This window comes from Plectropomus leopardus, chromosome 11, assembly GCF_026936395.1.
Source record: "Plectropomus leopardus strain MGB_pleo_1.0 chromosome 11, ASM2693639v1, whole genome shotgun sequence".
NCBI lineage: Eukaryota > Metazoa > Chordata > Actinopteri > Perciformes > Serranidae > Plectropomus > Plectropomus leopardus.
Window position 1 is genome coordinate 2,061,857 of NC_142186.1, and position 19,536 is coordinate 2,081,392.

Below are 19,536 nucleotides of genomic sequence, written 5' to 3' on the forward strand. Positions count from 1 at the left end.
TACTAACAAATGTAATGTGATTACAGTAACACTGCCAATCAGTGTTTAGATTTGATTCCCAGCGCAGCAGCTGTTATGTAGGTGTGACTGATCTGCATTAAATACTGCCTCTCAGTCAATGTCATTACAGAAACTCAGTGGTTCGGCTGCCAGGTGGAGCCGCAGCAGCCAGCCAGTTGTTTTTTCAGAGCCACAGCGTTCTTTGACTCATATTACCTTCCAATAAACTTCAGTTCAGATGAGCTGGCCGCAGTGAGGTTTACTGATTTGAAATGAGAGTTAAAGAGAGTGCTGGTATCAGATCAGTACTCACTTTTGGCACAAACTCAAAGGTGAACTCTTGAAATCTCTATCCGGAGGGCAAAACTTGGATCTGAGCATTCAGAGAGAATCAATGCAGGTAAAGAAGCTGTCTTAGATCACCAGTTTATCTGTCAAACTACAGCACTGATCAGGTCAGATGTGGACACTTTGGGCTGAAACAACTAAACTGTGGGATTTATGCTGCTGATAATGTCAACGTGTTTTTAGCTGGAGTTTTTCCTTTGTGTGTGTGTGTGTGTGTGTGTGTGTGTGTGTGTGTGTGTGTGTGTGTGTGTGTGTGTGTGTGCGCGCGCGTATGCAGGAGCTCCTGCTGTCAGGGATGCCAGAGATCGATGTGCAGGATTGGTGCAGGAACACTGAGTACACCAGTGGCTACGACCCTCAGGAGCCAGTCATCCAGGTGGGCTTTTTTTTCTGCCAGCCTCTGAGGGTGAATCATGTGGTGACGGGGATGTTTACCAGTTAGTCACACCATATTGCATAAATGAATCATTTTGAAAAAAACTCAAGAAAATCACATTTTCAATTAGTCAGTGTTTCTAATGAGTGTGACAGCAGGTCAGACATCAGCTCGCTGGCTCTCTCCTTCCTCAGTCCTTATGTCTGTCTGTACATTGGAGGGATCCACTGATATTGGTTTTTCAGGGCTGATACTGATACTGATTATTAGTAGTTAATGAGACCAAAAACCCATATTTGGAACCAATATGCATTTACAATAAAAACCAAATCTTTCTGTCATCAATCTTCCTATCTTTAGCAACTGTTTAATCAAAACTGAAACTTTCAAAATCATTTACAGAAAGTTCCCAGCAACTTCTCTTTATAAAGGCAAGTGAAAATTTAAATAAAAATAAATAAATAAAAATAGCTCCCTGAGGTTTTACAAAGTAAAAGTTCCTCCCGTGCTGACACTTTCTTTGCGCTTTTTAATTAATTCATTTTATTGGCGATCATTATAATGAGACACGCAACACACAATAATTGAAAAAATGCTTTTATTCATCAAACTTTGCATTTTTGCTTTCTGAAACTGAATTCTAAAATCTGCCTGAACCTGAATCTGATCCTGGCAGGTGCCTCTGAACACTCCAGTCAAGTGAATGAAGTGAATGTGTTATTTCAGCCCAGCACTTTGAACACTGGAGCATCATTTTATATTTTGAAAAGAGTTAAAAGGCAAATTTGGGAGCAGTTTAATGATGTTCAATGATGTGTCCAAATGTTCACAACCCACAGTGAAAATACTATGGAGTGTATAAATAATGAACATAGCCACCATGACATCATGTGTTGGTGTGTGAACTCTAATTTTAAAGCCTCCAGTTTGGCATTTTAGTCACCGCCAGCTTGATTTGTAGTGCATGAAGTGACTATATATAGATTTCTTTAGATTTAGGTGGAGATAACCCTAATGGTAGCTGCTAGGCTGGTTAGCATTACATCCAGGGTTAACTGCGATAATGCTAATGCTAATGCTATTTTTTGGTGGCAGACACCAGCTTGAAACCATTAAAACAAGATGCACTTAGAAAAATATTTGTACTGCAGAGATGCCACTTGAATGTAAAAGTAGTGATGGGAATATAAAGACAAAATATAAATAAAAGAAAATTTAATCTCATAGTTTTTACTGAAATAACACACACTGCAATACAGAACTCAGCTTTTTTGTTCCCTAAAACAAAAAAAACAAAACATTTATAAGATATATAGTTTACAAAGCTTGTGATGATAAATGACTGATTATGGATAAAATATAGACAAAAAGACAATCAATATTGGATCTATTGGATCTATGACTATGGATGTATTGTACAAAGTCCTGGAAAAGACACAGGAGTTGCAGGCTGGATAGGAAAGCTTAGGTAAAGGCTAAGATTGCACCAAGAGCCACATTAGATCGGCACAGTCTCTACCTTCCAGCAAGAAAAAAAATGTAAAAAGCTACAATTTATGGTTAAAAACTTGTGAAATTGTTTGTAAACAATGGGCATTTTTGTCATATGTGACAAGCTCGGCTTCAGAGAGTTTAAACAGCTCATTTGGCCGATACATGCAATGTAATACTTTTCAGTGTACGCAATATTCATTTATTGTGCAAAATAAGAAAAATTCTTTAACTTAGGGTTTATGTTTTCTACATGTTCACTTTGTCAATTAAAAAAAATATATATACGTTTTTCAGCAGAAATTGGCATGTTTAAAAATATAGATATTTCATTTTAAAGCCAAAATCTGTGGATACAGATGACATGCATATAATATCAAGCATCTCTGCTGAAAACACACTGAAAGTAGTAGTAGTAGCATTAGCTACACCTGTACTCTGTGAATCTGGGGTTACACCGTGGTTATGTTAATTAGCCTTGTCACCATGGTAGGGACTTGTCAATGGACAGCATCCACCTGTCACTAAAAGCAACCCACCCTTAATATGCATAACTTTAAACCTGAATAAATGTAAAGGGTGAGTTGAATAAAGTTGTGCTAAAACAAAAAACAAAACAGAAATAAAAGTAATACATGTACAGTATTTTTTTTCTGTAACTAAACTTACATACATAAATATAATATTATGAATATAATTTTCTGGACATTTTTCCCTATTTTTTGATATACAATTTTCTAATATTTCTCTCTTTCTTTTGTTGTTTTAATAATTTTCAGGGAATTTTCTTGTCACTTTTTAACAATTTCTGTAATGTGCAGTATAATTTTTTGGCCAAGTTGCTGTTTACTTTTTTTTTTCTCAAAGAAATCAAACCAGTTTGTTGAGGTTTGAAAGCTTGTGAACGGTGTCAGAGCGCCACACAAGAAAACTGATGTCAATCCAGGTGTTAAAGGATTAAGCTCTTGAGGGCGCAGCTTAGAGTTAAAAAAACAAATTCCTCAGAGGAATGATGAAGATGATGTTAAAGAAGATGGTTGATTGAGGAGAAATAATTTCCCAACAGTCGTCAGAACTGTTTCACTTGTGCACAAGTTAACAGAAGTGTATTTATGTCACTTTGCAACAACATCTCTGTGAACCGAAGCCCCTCAGCTGACTGTGTTTGCCATCAGCTGATGCGTGTATGTGTGTGTGTGCGTGTATGTGTGTGTGTGTGTGTGTGTGTGTGTGTGTGTCCTTGCAGTGGTTCTGGGTGGTGGTGAACAGTCTGACTCAGGAGGAACGGGTTCTTCTGCTTCAGTTTGTGACTGGAAGGTTTGCTTCTCAGTTTAAACTCGAGTTCTTAATATAGAAATCTGGGAATGTCTAATCATAAGTAATGGATTCCCCTTCCCTCTCAGCTCCAGGGTTCCTCATGGCGGCTTCGCCTACCTGATGGGAGGCAGTGGTTTACAAAAGTTCACCGTTGCTGCAGTGCCATACACCTCCAACCTACTGCCTACCTCCAGTACCTGGTAATGACTCTCTTTCTGTTCATTTACATAGTTCTATCGTAGAATGTGAGTCTCTGTCTTGAGTCCTCTTGGAGATGTTTATTCTATTTTCCACAACTTCTCATGGTCTACTGGGAGCTTTAACTTGTACATGTCTCAGTCTTAGTCACTGGTATCACTATCAGCAGTCTTTGTCCTTGGCTCAGTCCAGCTGTCCAATTTTAAGTCTTTTCTGTCACTGGACACTCATGTAACAGACTGCTGTCAGTAGGCCATTGGATCTTCATTGGGGCCTTTTTTTGTGATATGTTTATAGAGTGCAGGAACTGTGTATTTTACATTTTGTGTCTTGGGGATGGATGATACATAGAATTTACTTAAGGTTTCATGGCTTGTTGCAGGTACTATATAACTATCACGAACATTGAGTTGAAATTGTCACATTGCCTTTATAAGCCACCAGCGTTTAGGTTCTCGTGCTCCGTCCTAAGGCTCTCTCTCTCTCTCATACAGACACACACATACACACACAGTAGGGCTTTTGCAGAGCTCCAGATTGTGACTGTTTAATCACATTTTGCGACCATGGAGCACTACTGGGATTTTCAAATATTATTGATCTATAAACTGGAGAGCTGTTAGTTTGTTTCCAGCTTACAGAGAATAAATCACCAGGTTTAATGTCACTGCGGTAACAGTTTAACTTAACGAGTGGTAGTGGCAGTAATGTGAGCAGGTGAGGCTTTGTGTTTATATTTGCAGAGCTTCAATAATAACTATTTAGTCACATTTTGGGACCACAGAGCAGCAGAGCGAGTTCTGTTAGTTCTGTTAGTTTGTTGCCGCTCACAGTGAATGAATCCTTATAGTTGAAGGTGCCATGGTATCTGTTTAACTCTCTGCTAACATCCAAATGTTGACCGAAAGCTTCGACACTTCCTGCTTGAGACGAACCAGGTCCTTCAAAATAAAAGCACTATGGGTCCCCCTTTGATTTATTTAATTATAATAATACTTTTTAAAAAAAAATCATCATAAAAGTACTTTATTTAATTTCCTTATAACCATGTTTTATTAAATGTTATTATAACAGTATTTTATTTAACTTTACTATATGAAAGTAATTATTTAACTTTATTGTGACTGCAGTTCATCCAATAATTTTGTATTCTAGTAGTCAAATTAGTTTATTCTGTTATTATGTTAAGCCATATCGCCCAGCTGCAGTGTGTCTTTGCCATGAAATTTCATCGTAGTCTTCTTGGTAATTTAAATAAATAAATAAATAATTGTGTTTAATGATGTATTATTAGCCATTTCTTTTAAATAGTTGAGTTTAGAAGCAGTTATTGATCTCTAGAGGAACTGCTTTTCAAGATAAACCCATTTAAACAAACAATATATAATTTTCTGCCACTATGGGTCTCCCAGTCGAAACATAAGACAGAGGAATTCTGTCATTTCAGTCAGTTTCTCCCAGCTAGAGCTTCTTTGGTGTTCATTGTTCAGTAGGTTTTTAGCAGATGTTGGATTATCTGCAGAGGTCTCTTCCTCTCCAAAACAAATTAGCCTGGTAATTAAAACCCATAAAAACACTGAATAATGCAGTTTCATGTTAAAAAAAAACATTGTTTCTCTGAAGCTGTTTGGCAGACCAGCTCTTGTTTCTCGGATAATGTCAGATCCAGACGTCTGATGACTGATGTTCTTCATCATGTTAAAACATACCTTTAAAAATGACAAGGATCTCAAATGTGTTTTGTAAAAATGTGGCTTTTAATTGGATAAAAAGGTTAATTTATGAAATCCTCTGTCAGATGACCACAATGATGCATGCATGAAGGGGAAATGACGGCACTGTTACAGTGTTCTGTATTAAAATGACAGATTCCTGAATGACAGATCTGAAACATTTTTGGAAATGTTTCAGATAATGGATGTGTATTTTTTTCAGCCAATACTGATAGCAGATAATTACTGCTTTTCATGGATGATACTGATGCAATAATCCAGAATTTCACATTTTTTACATATTTTAAAAAGAAGTTTATGACCTGTAGTTAATGCACACCTGAGGGAATGTTTTTAGATTCGGCACAAACATTTGCTTGAACTCAAGAATGAACTGATTAGATTTTGGTGGTCATAGGCTTGTCTGTCTCATTCTTGTTAATGCAAAATCTAGACAGAATTTTAGAAATTTTGACACAAATGTCCACATCGACTCAAAGATGAAGCAATTAGATATTGGTGGTCAAAGGTCACTGTGACCTCATTAGTCTCATTCTTGTGAACGTGTAATCTCAAGAGCACCTCGAGGGAGTTTTTTTAATTTGACACAAACGTCCGCTGAGTTAAACAATGAACTTATTAGAATTTGGTGGTCAATCCTGCTTTAGGCCATAATTCAGTAATTCTTATAGTAATTATGACAAAATTACACACATATGTTTAACAGGATAAAATGATGAAGTGCTGATATTTTATGTCCAAAAGGTCAACCTCACTGTGACATCATAATGTTCCACATAAAAAAAAAACAAAAAAAAAAAAAACTTTTCAGTCTGTTAAAACTGTGCTGGTTGCATAAATCTTGCAGTCGGTTTGGGGGGTGAAAGTCCATGATTTTGCAGACAGAGATGTAAACTGTAACCGCAGCTTCACTGTTAGTACTGAGGCACACGACTGCGTGATGGTAATTCACTTTTAAAAATCAAGCTTTAAAAAATATTAGAATTTAATATGATTTAAATAAATGTCAAATATTCTTTAATTTCAGAATTTTAACCCGGTAAATTCCAGGGTTTTGTCATGATGCCACTATGTTTTTAGATGAAAAAATAATTTCAATATTCTACATGCCAAGTAGTTTTTTTTTATTATCAAGCCTGAGATATGTCAATGATTAGAAGGAAAACTGATTTCTATACATTATGTTCAGTGTCAAATAATCACACTCATACCACTTTGCACACAGAATGTGCTTTTCAGGCTTTAAAAAATATTACAGATTATATATAATATTATATATTAGATTATAATATTATACATTAATATTATAATCTACTTTAACTGAGTTTATTTTTTTAGCCAGCATCGGTCCCAATCATAAATATGAAATATTCATTAATTTTCAGAATTTTAACACTTTAAAATGTCAGGTTTTTGTTACAATGCTACTGTCTTTCTAGATGAAAAAAAGCAACACAAAAATTTATTATTTTAAGTATACTACATGCAAAGGTTTTTTTTTTATTTGATGATCACAGGCTGGGATATGTCAATGATTAGCAGTAACATAGATTGTGGCAGTGCACCTTGTGGAAATAGCATGTATTTTCTCCAGATGCCAAATATGGATAAAAAAAAGGGAAAAAAAAGACATCAGGTGGAAAATGGCAAAAATAACAAATTCCAAGGCAAAAGCCCAGAATGACACCCAGAAATAATATAATGCATGTTTTTATGCTTTGATGGCTGTGGGATCAAAAATCAGTTTCATCAGTTCAAGTCAGTTTCAATGGGTTTCAATGGAGCATTTTTTGACCTTAACAGTCTGAATGTAACTATTTAGTTTCTACAGTGTATTTTAGACTTATTGTAGGAGCTGAGCTGGAAATTCGTAGATTGAACAAAACTACACTACATCTTACCAAAATGTATTCCATATGCATGAAAACAACCAAAATTATTTTAAAAAAATGAGAATGAGAATGAGAAGAGCGTAAAATGCTCCAAATGGTTAAGAAATAAACAGACACGGAGACTCAGTTGGAGTCACTGGACAAGCCTTCACTGAGGGACTTTTGACAGATGTGACTGAGCACTAGAGGGCAGTGTGTCTCTTCTGTGTTTGGCTGTGGGCAGCAGCGTCCTCCAGCTCTGACAGCCCAGTTTAAAAACAGGGAGAGGTCTGTGCATGCTTGAATGTGCAACAGGTTATTCATACGGCTGCAGCCCTTTTATTTGTATCGCTATGAGACATCAGAGCTCCTCCAGCAGCTGCAGATGAGTCATCATGACCAGCAGCCCAGCCCACCCTCTGTCCTCTGTGTCCTCTCCACAGTATCAACATGCTGAAACTCCCCGAATACCCGAGCCAGGAGGTCCTGAGGGACCGGCTGCTGGTAGCGCTGCATTGTGGGAGCTACGGCTACACCATGGCGTGAACATCCTATCAGTTCCGCGGACACTCTTTTTGTAGCCAGCCGCTGCTTTTGCTGGAAAAAAAAAAAAAAAAAGGGAGATTGTTATTTAGGAGCTGCTGCAGAGGCACAGAGGAGACGACAGGCTCTGGATCTCCACAGCTGTGCCACAACCTCTATTTTTACTATCGAAGCTTCTATTTGGTCATTTATGCCAAGAATTATTCAATATGCTCTAAATTTGACTATTTTCATGTATGCATTTATTTAAGGCAGAAACAGCATTTATATGTCAGTGCCTTGCAGAAGTATTCAGCCCCCTTGGCATTTTTTACAACCTGTAATTAAAATGGATTTTTGGGGGGTTTGTGTAATCAGCCTACACAAAATAGACAAAATTGGTGAGGGTCCGATACAAAAATTCCCAATAAAAATCGATTGAAATTACAAGTTGTAATGCAACAAAATTGGAGAAACACAGAGAGGGGTTATTACTTTTGCAAGGCGCTGTACTGTCAATCCTCTACTTAAAAACAACCCAATGATAATAACATATCCATGCATGCTTACTGAATGTCAAATATCCATTTTGTTTTTACGGAGCTTTCTATAAGGAACCAGTGCAGAATAGATCAGTTTCAAACATTCAGACCAGTCAAACTGGATCATATCCATATTTCAGCTTCATGGTGCAGGTTTCTATAATGGATCAGCACCAGGCCCACATGTACTGGAGAATAGAAGAGAAGAAGAAGAATAGAACAAGTCTACATTTTTGCCTCATTTGTAATTTTTTTTTTTTTTTTTGCGTTGATCTCGCTGTTGTATCAGTGACTCTTCTCCATCAAAAGCACTCACTGTCAGAGCCAAGCTGCCAATATCATACCTGATTTTTTTGTTTGATACCTTATCGCACAGTAAATCAACCAAAAATATTTTTATTTTCAATAAGCCAAACACCAGGAAATACAATCAAACCAATGCGCTATGTGGCCAAAAGTTTGTGGACAGCGTAACATTCATATTAAACATCCGATCATGTCATTCTAAAACCAGAGACAACGATCCTCATCTATCAATCCAGCCTACATACCAGTGCAGATCCGAGTGCGGAAATCATCCTACGATAGGGTCGGTGATTCATGAATTTTATCTCACGAGTGTACAAATGACTGGATGTTGATGAATGTAACCGTGGAAATCGTCATTTCCATAGCACGCCCTGATATATTCTGAGTTTAGAGGTCTCGCTCCAAGAGTTTATGACATAAGGCCAGGAGGAGAAACTTCTCTGAGCTGGAAATGGAAACACTGGCATCCTGAAATTTAACCAACTGGTTGTGTTTGCCAGCCTGAGGAAAGGCGTGAAAGGAAGTAAGGAAAGGAAGAAAGTCTGGAGAGAGAACAATGCTGCAATCAACCGGGTTACAGTGGACAATCAAACTCTTGATTAGGCTGGAATATTTAATTAATACATCCATGATATATACAGAAATAGCTGACATATCCTAGTAATATATTAACCTACAATACATATAAAAGCTTATAATTGTACCAGAACATAGAGCACATAAGTGTCGGGGCTGCTTTCTAAACAGGTGATGGAGGAGACACAGCTGCACCACCTGTGTCTGAGCCGAACACCAGCATAAATGTAATAACTAAGGCTGCTAGTATTTAAATAATGACATTAGGCGGGTTTCCATTACAGATTTGTGCAAAACTTAAGCAATATTTTTGAAATGTTGATAAAACACAATTGTGAGATGACTGTGTTTCCACTGAGTGATGTTCAATCGAAGGCCACGTAGGCGTGTTATGGAGCCATAATGGAAAGGCGAGTTAGTTTTTCCAAAGCAACATGTGCTGATAAATCCTTAATTTAGTCAGTCCGCGTTGACTCAAACTTGTGAGCTGAGACCGTGAGACGTGAGATTTGCCCGCATCCTCCACTCACGTCACCAATGATAAACTCTGAGCTTTGCATGGAAATGACCACAAAACTGGTTTCCTGTAGTCTCTTTCTTTGGTAAATGAGGGTCGTTATGTGCTGCTTGTTTCAGACTGAAGGGAATGTTCCCATTCAGGAGCGTTGGTGAGGTCCAACACTGATGTTGGTTTATCAGGTCGGTCCAAGTCATCCCAAAGTGGGTATGATGGTTACGTTCTCCCACAGCACACTGGGTACATTTCTTTATGGAGCCGGCTGTGTGCATGCTGAACACATGTTGAACCAGGAGAGAGACAAACACGCATTGTAATTGTCCTTAATCGCATGCTGTTGTATTAACATGTACCATCAATATGTACTACTTACTACCAATATGTGGATGGGAGTGTTCAGCACTGCAACCAGCTATTAGTTTCACTGTCGACTACTCTCAGTTACTTTCCTCATAGTTTGGTCTAAAAAAATGTCATGAAATAGTAACAAATGTTGATCAGTGTTTCCCAAAGCCCAAAATGACGTCCTCAAATGTCTTGTTTTGACCACAACCCAAAGAGCTTGATTTTACCATCATAGCAGAGAAAAGAAAGCAAAAAATATTCACATTTAAAGATCTGGAATTTCTTCTTTAAACCCTTAAAAACCTGGATCAACATCACTGTTCTGTGCTGCCTTCAGACATGTTTCAAGAATATTTAAATCTTTCAACCTTGAAAATGTTGGTTTGATTTATTTAAAGAAACAAAAAGAAAAAAACGGAAAAAGGAAATGAGCAACTTGACAAGAAATATCCTGCAAATTAAAAGAAATTAGTAGATATAAATATATTTTTTTAAAAAAAGCTAGGGGGGAATAGAACATAAAAAAGAACAATTTTTAAAATTATCATATCATATACTTTATTTTTAAAATAGAATTATCATTTTTAAGCAAGTCATTAACACACAGACACACACACACACACATTTTGATATTTTATTAAAATTTATTTTATGTTTTGCTAATTTTCAGGTTATTTTCTTGTACTTTTTGCTAATTTCTTACACACTTCTGGTCAATCCCTCTTAAGTTTGTCATTGCCTTTTTCCATGTTTGTGAAAGAAATAAAAAAAAAAGGGGCAAGGGGTTAAAAAAAATTACCTCGAAACTAGCAATTAATTTCATGACAACTTACCAATTAACTTTTGCAGCTCTAGTGTTCATAAAAATATAATGATTATCCTCAATATTATTATTGTTGTTATTGTTATTATTATTATTATTATTATTATTATTATTAATAATAGTGTTGTTGTAATTATTGTCACTTATTATTATTATTATTATTATTATTATTATTATTGTTATTGTATTATTTTACCCTATATTTTTTTACTTTTCATTTAGTCAGTGTTTCTGGTCTGAATATATCTATGTTTCGATTCACCAAAAAAGTAAAGGGTTCAGGGTTTTTTCCGACCAAATATTTATCCTGTGTATTTGGTGAAACAACACATTTACAGAAAATAGACAGCGAATAACACTGAATAAATATTTACTGTGAACCTTTGTGTTGTTCTATAATCCTGGCACATCCTGATACGAAACCTTTTAAACCAGAGCAAATGAATTTGATTTCTTCCAGAAACATGGGAAGAAGGCAGTGAGCAATAAATGAAATAGAAGAAATTAAAAAATACAATAAAAAACATAAAATATGTAAGAAAGACGGAAGGAAAGATGGAAAGGAAGGAAGGAAGAAAGAAAGGCAGGTGGGCAGGCAGACAGATGGATGGACAGAAGGAAAGAAGGAAAGCAAGAAAAGGAAATGACCTGGAGAAAAGCACTGTAAAATATAATTTGGTAACATAAGTTTAAATATGTAATCATGATTGTGATGAATTGCATGAATTATAAATTCTAATTTCCCCTATTTTTCCTTTGACATTTCTCCCTTGCTTTTTAAAAATAATTTTATAAATCTACCAGTTTCTTGCAATTTGCATTTCTTACAAAGTTGCTCATTTGCTCAAAAGTCAAAGACTTAAAAAAGTGCTTAGAAATTATAACAATTCTGTAACATAATTGTAAATGTGTAATTATGATAGTCATAAATATAGTTTTCCCCTAGTTTTGTTTTCCTTTTTCCTTAGACATTTTTCCCTATTTTTTTTTTTTTTTTTTGGATAATTTTTAAATCTTATAATTTCTTGTAATTTATGAAATATTTTGAAATAAATCATATAAATTTGCTCATGGTTCAAAGGGTTTAATACAAAAAGTGATGTTGCTCCCGGTTTCAAATGGTTAACTTATCAAATTAATGTTGTTTTAAAAAAAGAAGCCAACTGGCCAGTACCAATACTATGGGTGCTATCTTTGCAGAAAAAGTTAAAAATCAATTATCTATTACTTGTACCAAATAAATACAAATACTCAAATAAATGCCAGCATAAATATTCAGTGATTTATTTTTTAAAATTTTTGTTCTTTAACAAAAATAAATTGAATTACAATTCAGGCAGAGGTGTTTTCCGCTGCATGGACACGCCGCTCCATCCGTGCAGCATCAGATGCATGTCTGCTATGTAATATTTTTTTTTACTTTGCTTATTTGTGCTTAATGAAAGCACAGCAACCTTCTTTAGCAATCTTGAGCCTACAATACATGCACATGTCAAATGTTTGGCTTGCTGTGCCAAAACCTCAAAATCCTTTTAAAGACCTTTTCTTATTTGTATTTTTGCCTACATGCTGAAAATGTGTTTTTATTCTCAAAGAGATGGGATCATGATGCCTTTCCTTGTTTCCATTTGTAAAGGGAGTGCACATATTGATTTGATATTTTGTATTATCCGTTGGTATTGTTTTTGAAGGCCTCGCCTGAAAACTGCTTTGTGAACTGCTGTTAATGTTTATTGAATATGGAGCCTTTATAGATCTTTCTGTAAGCATCTTCAGTATCAAATGATGTATTTTACCATAAATACTGTAAATGTTGTGCTTTGAGATTTTATCCAATAAAACTTGTTTTGACAATCCAGGTGATTTGGTGAAGCTGCCGGCAAGCTGCGGAAGAGAATCTCTCTCCTGTTTCTGCATGAATAAGAAGGAGGTACTGAACGTGAGAAGAGGATGTGTGTGTGTGTGTGTGTGTGCGTGCGTGCGTGCGTGCGTGCGTGCGTGCGTGCTTGCGTGCGTGCGTGCGTGCGTGCGTGCGTGTGTGTGTTTTGTTTTTTTTTTCCCCTGGATAAACATATGTGGCCACCGCGTGAGTGCTGTGTCGGGTCACCAGTTTAGAGCAGCAGGTCTACTGGTGCTAAATGGCCCCTAACCAGCATTCAGTGAGTCCAACATCTGCTGCAGCTGTGTCCTGACAGCACATTACAGCGGCTGCGACCTCAGCCTAGCTTTTCACCTCGCTGTAGCATCAGAGCAGGAAAGCTTTTTCAAGCCCCATATTGATACCTCTCCAGAAAACAGCACCAACCAGCAGTCCAATCGATGCCTCGTTACAGAAATGTTAATCTTCTGCAAAGCAACAAAACACTATTTGAAAGCTCTGAACGCGTCACATAAATCCTGGAGAGAAAAAAGCACAGAGCCAGTAATAACCATAATAACATAAAATATCTTATTAGACACTGAATACCTAAATGTTAATGTTGAAATTACAGCTGACATTTTATTTTGAAAACCATCCAGCTGAAGTCATGTGAGGTGACTTCCCCTCCTGGAAAATGTTTTATACCTGACAAACTGAAATATTCAGTATATGAAAAACTATATTCCAGTTACTCTTATTCAGATTAAAACAAATAATTCTGGTTAAAAAAAAGGATTCAGTCTTGCTCTTGCGTTTTTGGTTTAAAAAAAAAAAAATCTATTGAATCACATGACTGACAGGCAACCTCATTTGATATTACTTGACTTGATTTTTAGACCATGATTAACATTATTTTTATTTATTTACTTCTATATTTATATAATATCTATATTTATCTGTTTATCTTAGTTGAGATATTTGAAATTGGCAGACTTTTTCATGACTTGTCATTTTCAGCGGAAGCTAAGATTTGTATACTTCAGACTGGGTCAGCAGCAAAATGTGTTGTAGTCATCCAAAAAAATCAGTATCAGTTTCAGTTTATGCAAAGTTTAGCATACTATCCTTTATAAATATATATATAATCTACACTCAACCTTGCACACAAACCAACTCCTGTGTTTTGCAAAATACAGTTAGTGTTTTTTGTCAGGGGAGTCTGGTGGCTTTGAGACAACTGCTCCAATCCTCTGTTGGTAATTCCAAATATAGTGTAAACTTAAACTCATAGAGTTTTGTAGGTGGGATTTTTTTTAGCTGACCAAAAACTTACCAATTGAGGCCGCTTTGCAACAACCAAAGCATGCTTTACTCTATTATTATGCCAGACATTGTTGTCAGTGTAGTTAAAGCTGTAAATATCACCAAGCTCATTTATACCTGCTATTAGCATGATCCCAACATAAGTGGACAGCCAACACTCGCCGTTCACACCTGTGTCTATCACTCACGGTTTGACGGTCACTCAACACTTTATCCAAATCAACTTAAAACAAAAACAGAATGTTTGCCAGCAACTCCTGCACTGATGACACTGTCCTCGTCCCCCTCGTCCCCCTCGTCCCCCCCCTTCAATGTTTTTCCTTGTTTTGGCAGAACTCTCCACTGAAAGCTTTTAACGGTCTGTTTAATCAAGCCTGAAGGAGACGAATCTTTACTGATGCCTGGATCTCATGATGTCATTAAAATCAGACCAGGACACATAAAAATCACCATGGCCGACACCAATGGCTAATATTTGATTTCTACTGAAAGCCGGCTCTACTGGCAAACCCACATATATCTGTCTAACCTTATTCTTCACCACGGTACCTGGTCCCCATGGCAACCCCTCCCCCTCACCAATAATGGACTGCACTCTTCTTTAAACACAGGATGCTTGCCATAGCAACACCTTCCTCACAACATAGTCTGGTATTGCCATGGTCACAGCTTTTTTAGTGCTACCTGTTTCTTGCTGCTCATGCTGAAGCACAGAGGACTCACAGAGCCGGCTTTCACTGAGCGCTGACATTTTCTGCTGCCTCTGTGGCCCTGCCAGCATCCAGCCAGCACTGTCACTGTCAGACATCCACTCTGCAGATGCACCTGATTGTCTTTGTGCTCTGTGTTGTTTTGCACTGTTTATCAGCATATTACTTTCGAAATGACTTCTCTTTTTTACCCTCTTTCCACTTTGTAGCCCACCAACTCATCCACAACACATCTGTCTGACTCTAAGCACTCTTGAGCACGTTTCTTGGATTTTAGCACCTTTTGTGGATTTTTAGCACCTTTTACAGATTTTAGGTCATTCCAAAGATTTTAAGGCATTTCTGGTATTTTAGTACATGTCTTGGATTTTAAGACATTAGGATGTTTCTTGAATTTTGCGGTTGTAGGAATTTCAGACATATCTTGGATTTTTGGACATTTCTAAGATTCTAGCACGTTTCTAGGATTTTAGGACAATTCTAGTATTGTTGGACATTTCTCAGATTTCTGGATGTTTCTAGGATTTTAAGACGTTTCTAGAAATTTAGGACATTTCTAGGATATTATGGATATCATGTCAAGTCATTTTAGGACATTAGGGTCTTAGCTAGGACCTCTGTTGGGGGTGCGGGGTATCCACCACTGACAGTTTTTTTGATGAACAATCTATTTTGGTACTGTGTCATGCACCTTATGGATACTAAAAGTACAAAAGCAATTCTCAGTGTGAATCGCTTTGTTTTTATTGTGAATTAGTAAATGTTTGGGGGGCCACCTGGTGCCCTATTGGTGGCCAAATTTGGCTCGCAGCCTGTAAACTGAGTATCCGTACAGTATAAGATGTGCAGTGTCTTCCACAGCAAAATGGTGCAGGAAACTTGATTCTTTGGCTCCACACACTGTAACTATTCTAGATTGTGCCCGCTTAACCACCTGCCATTTTTTTAGTATTTAGCCCACATTCAGGTCATGTGGGACACACATTGCATGAAATGCTAAAAGCACCTGTCTCCACATGAGTGCACTCTCTGGACTTTTAATCACAAAAGCAGTACGTTCACACAATGCATGCAGAAATAATGTGTATAGGGCTTGATCAAAGAGAATAAGTAATCAATCATCAAAGAAAGACATAAAAATGCTCATCAGTGAAACTTTCTTTGAAGTTATCAGTTTAGAAAAAAAGAAAACAAGCATCCCAGCCAACCAACTGCTGTCATTACTAGGTCATCAAATACAGACACTGTGTTAGGTCCCTCAGTGAAAAAAGATCATGCTTTTAGTTAAATAAGTTTGTTTGTTTGTTATATTCAGTGAGTGACGCCAGTGCGCGACAAACATGTAAAAAAAAAAAAAGGTTCCATTTAAACAGCATTGAACATGAGCTGTGGTCTGGATTTGTCTGACTCATCTCTCTCCTCTCCCTCCCAGTCTGTGCAGACTTTCCCGCTCTTTAGTCAGTGGCTCTCAACCAACTCCAAGGCTGAAGAATGTAGCTCAAGTACCAAAACTACAGTTCCTCTAGGAGCAGCTTGAGGGTGTCTGCAAAACAAAGTAATTCCCCATAGACCCCCGTGTTAAAATGCCTAACTTTACAGCAGAAATAGACATGTTTACAACCTGGTACATAAAACGTTTTTTGGCTCATTTTAACATTCGTAGCAAACACCCATTTACATTTAATTTAGGCCTCAAGGTAAACATATGTCAGGGCGGGGCTACTTTGAGTGACATGCTGTCACTAGGTGGGTTTCCATTAACCCTCAAATTGAAATTGCAAACATAAAATACGCCTAATGGCAACATGTCAATTTCTGTAAAACTTTCATTTATCACAAAAAGTTTTTATGCTCACATAAGGTATTTCACGTGATTTCACTTAGTGGAAACGCAGTCATCTCGCAATTGTGTTTTATCGACGTTTCGAAAATATTGCTTAAGTTTTGTGCAAATCTGTAATGGAAACCTGCCTAGTGAGGCATTGCTACAGTCTGTGAGTCAGATCCATCCCTCACTCCTCCACAGCTCCACCCTCTCACCCAAATGTGGTCACCTCTGGCTCCACAAAACCCAAGATGGAGACAGAAAAAATTTCATACTCAAGGCTTCATAAATCAATGGGTGACCTTATGGGAGCTACATCCATTATTTATACAGTTTATTCTCTCAGAGTCAAGTATGGCAGTGGATGGTCTTACATTGGAGTCAGTTAAACCCTCATGTGTCTCATAAAGACGCTAAAAGGTGCCTCTGGTGTTGATATAACACATCATGGGTCGTAACAAAGCACTGGTACTTAAGGACCTGGAGAAAGGGCTGGGTCTACATGTTGATATGTTATCAGTGATTGATTGACATATTTCATTCTCCTTGGCATGAAGATTGGTTGGATTGGCTTGGATGGAGTGATCTTCAGTTGTGCTGGCAGACATTAACTCTGCCAGTAGGTGGTGCCGCTGTTTTCATTGTGTTTTGTCTTCTTCTTCTTGTGTTGCATTAGCCAATCAGAATGACTTGAGTCAGACCGTTGACAGGATGTCTCACATATTTAGTTTTGGCCAGCAGAGGCTGAGTTAGTTTGAAGCAAATCTGCATCCATCCTTCTTTGTATTTTTACAAAGAGCATTGCCTGTGAGTATTTCCAATTTTAACATGTCTTTAAGGCATCGTTCCCGACTATTATGGCATTCTGGTTGTTTTAGCATTGTATATACTGTCCTTTTTTGTATTCCTTACAATGTGTAATTTAATTAAGAATTTAACAGTTTTCTTCACAGTGAATTTGGTGATTGTGCAGCTGTATCTTGGTTATATAAATTTCCAAAACATGATTGTAAAGGATAGTGAGTAGTACTTATTCATACACTTACTTTAAATTTTAGAAGCTTTATATGTTACAGTTCTCCCCTTTGCATAAACTGTAAAACTACAAATGTGAGCCTAGTCCCAATTAAATGCCCAGACCCTTTACTGGTGCAGTGTGGTGACACATTTTGACAAATAAAGGCCTGTCTCAATGAGAAGCTCGGTCTGCTTACCATGCAGTTAATTTTTATAGAATTTCTTTGGGTTGTTGGCGACCTGGTGAAGCTGATTGTAGTTAGCTGCTTAGCTCACACTTACATATATAAATATTTAACTTTTTGTCAACATGGACATAATACACACAGTGTTAGCTTGGAAAGTGTCTCCACAATTCTGCCATTCAATTGATTTTACTGAAATCATGAGCACCAAAGAAGATGGTATTATTGGCATAGTAAACAAGGGAGAGTCAAAATAAGAGATCACTAGATGTAGAAGACCGTTTTTTAAAAAGCTAGGGAAAAATGTCTAGTGAAGAATATACATAATTATCATTTAAAATTATTTTACATAGTTATTATATTTTTAAAGCTTTTTTTTCAAACTCATTTCTCACTTTTTTGTTTTGTTTTGTTTTGTTTTTTTACCGGCTCTTTTGTGTTTCAGTTTTCTTTTTTTGTTTGATTGTTTTTATATTTTTGGGGAAATTTTCAGGTAATTGTCTTGTACTTTTCACATTTCTTCTTTTGTTGCTCCTTCTTCCCATGTTTTTGAATAAACTAAAGCCAGTTTACCCAGGTCTCAAATGGTTAAATAAACAATTACATTGTATTTCTTCTGAGCAACAGTTTTGTGTAAAGGGAATTAAAAGCTTGTCCCATCACCTGTTCCAAATATAAGTCTGTTGAGTTCAGCAATACAAGCAAATAGTAGCCCAGGCTGTTAGTGGAAGTTTAATGGTACTTTTGTCATTTGCATATTTATACCACAGCTAAATGCCTGAAATTTGTGTTTTTGTTTTCTTAGTTTTACTCCGTCGATAACTAAAGGTAACATCTCATTAATCTTTTGAAACCTGGATCAACATCACTTTTCTTGTGCTGCATTCAGATCGCTCCACAAGAATTTAAACCTTCGAAATCTGAGAAAATTGTTTTGCTTTCTTTTGAAAACATGGGTAAAAAGGCAATGAACAACTTTTCAAGTACTGCTCTAGAAATTGCAAGAAAAAAAGATTTTTTTTTTGTTTCATTTTTTTCCACTCCTTTTTTTAGGTAATTTTCTTGTACTTTTTACGCATTTTTTTTTTTGCTAATTTGCGGGTAATTTCCTTTGAAGTTGCTCATCGCATTTTTCCATATTTCTGAGAGAAAGCAAGCCAATGTGCTCAGGTTTCGAAGGGTCGAAGGAGATAGTGCAGCTGTCACTTGTCGAGGAGTTTATCTGTCTGCATAGCTGTGTTCAAATCAAGCAGTGAGGAAAGAATATCAGTTCTCTTTTCAGTTTACTGCTGCCAAATCAGAGTGTGGAGCTTTCACACCAGACCTGTTTGTTGCAATTCAAACTTGGCTGTGCTTGCCAGGGTGGTTTGGTTCACTTAGCTGTCAATTAGATTAAAAGAATTGTGGACTACATTACCAGAGGAGGTGTCCGGGAGGCATCCTAATTAGATGCCCGAGCCACCTCATCTGGCTCTTCTCAGCGCGAAGGAGCAGCGGCTCTACTCCGAGCTCCTCCCAGATGACTGAGCTTCTGATCCTATCTCTAAGGGAGAGCCCTGCCACCCTACGGAGGAAGCTCATTTTGGCTGCTTGTACCCACAATCTTGTTCTTTCGGTCACTACCCAAAGCTTGTGACAATAGGTGAG

General features: G+C 37.0%; 1 protein-coding gene across 2 annotated transcripts in view; it reads left to right on the forward strand.

The window, feature by feature from the left end:
* Positions 1-12,824, forward strand: part of hace1 (HECT domain and ankyrin repeat containing E3 ubiquitin protein ligase 1) — a 43,826-nt gene extending 31,002 nt beyond the window's left edge. For both annotated transcript variants that reach the window (XM_088084954.1, XM_042490274.2), the window contains 4 exons: positions 626-724; positions 3,462-3,532; positions 3,619-3,732; positions 7,778-12,824. In XM_088084954.1, the coding sequence (XP_087941080.1) occupies positions 626-724; positions 3,462-3,532; positions 3,619-3,732; positions 7,778-7,880 (387 nt within the window). In that variant the 3' untranslated portion in view covers positions 7,881-12,824. The remainder of the gene's footprint in view (positions 1-625; positions 725-3,461; positions 3,533-3,618; positions 3,733-7,777) is intronic.
* The last annotated feature ends 6,712 nt before the right edge of the window (positions 12,825-19,536 follow it).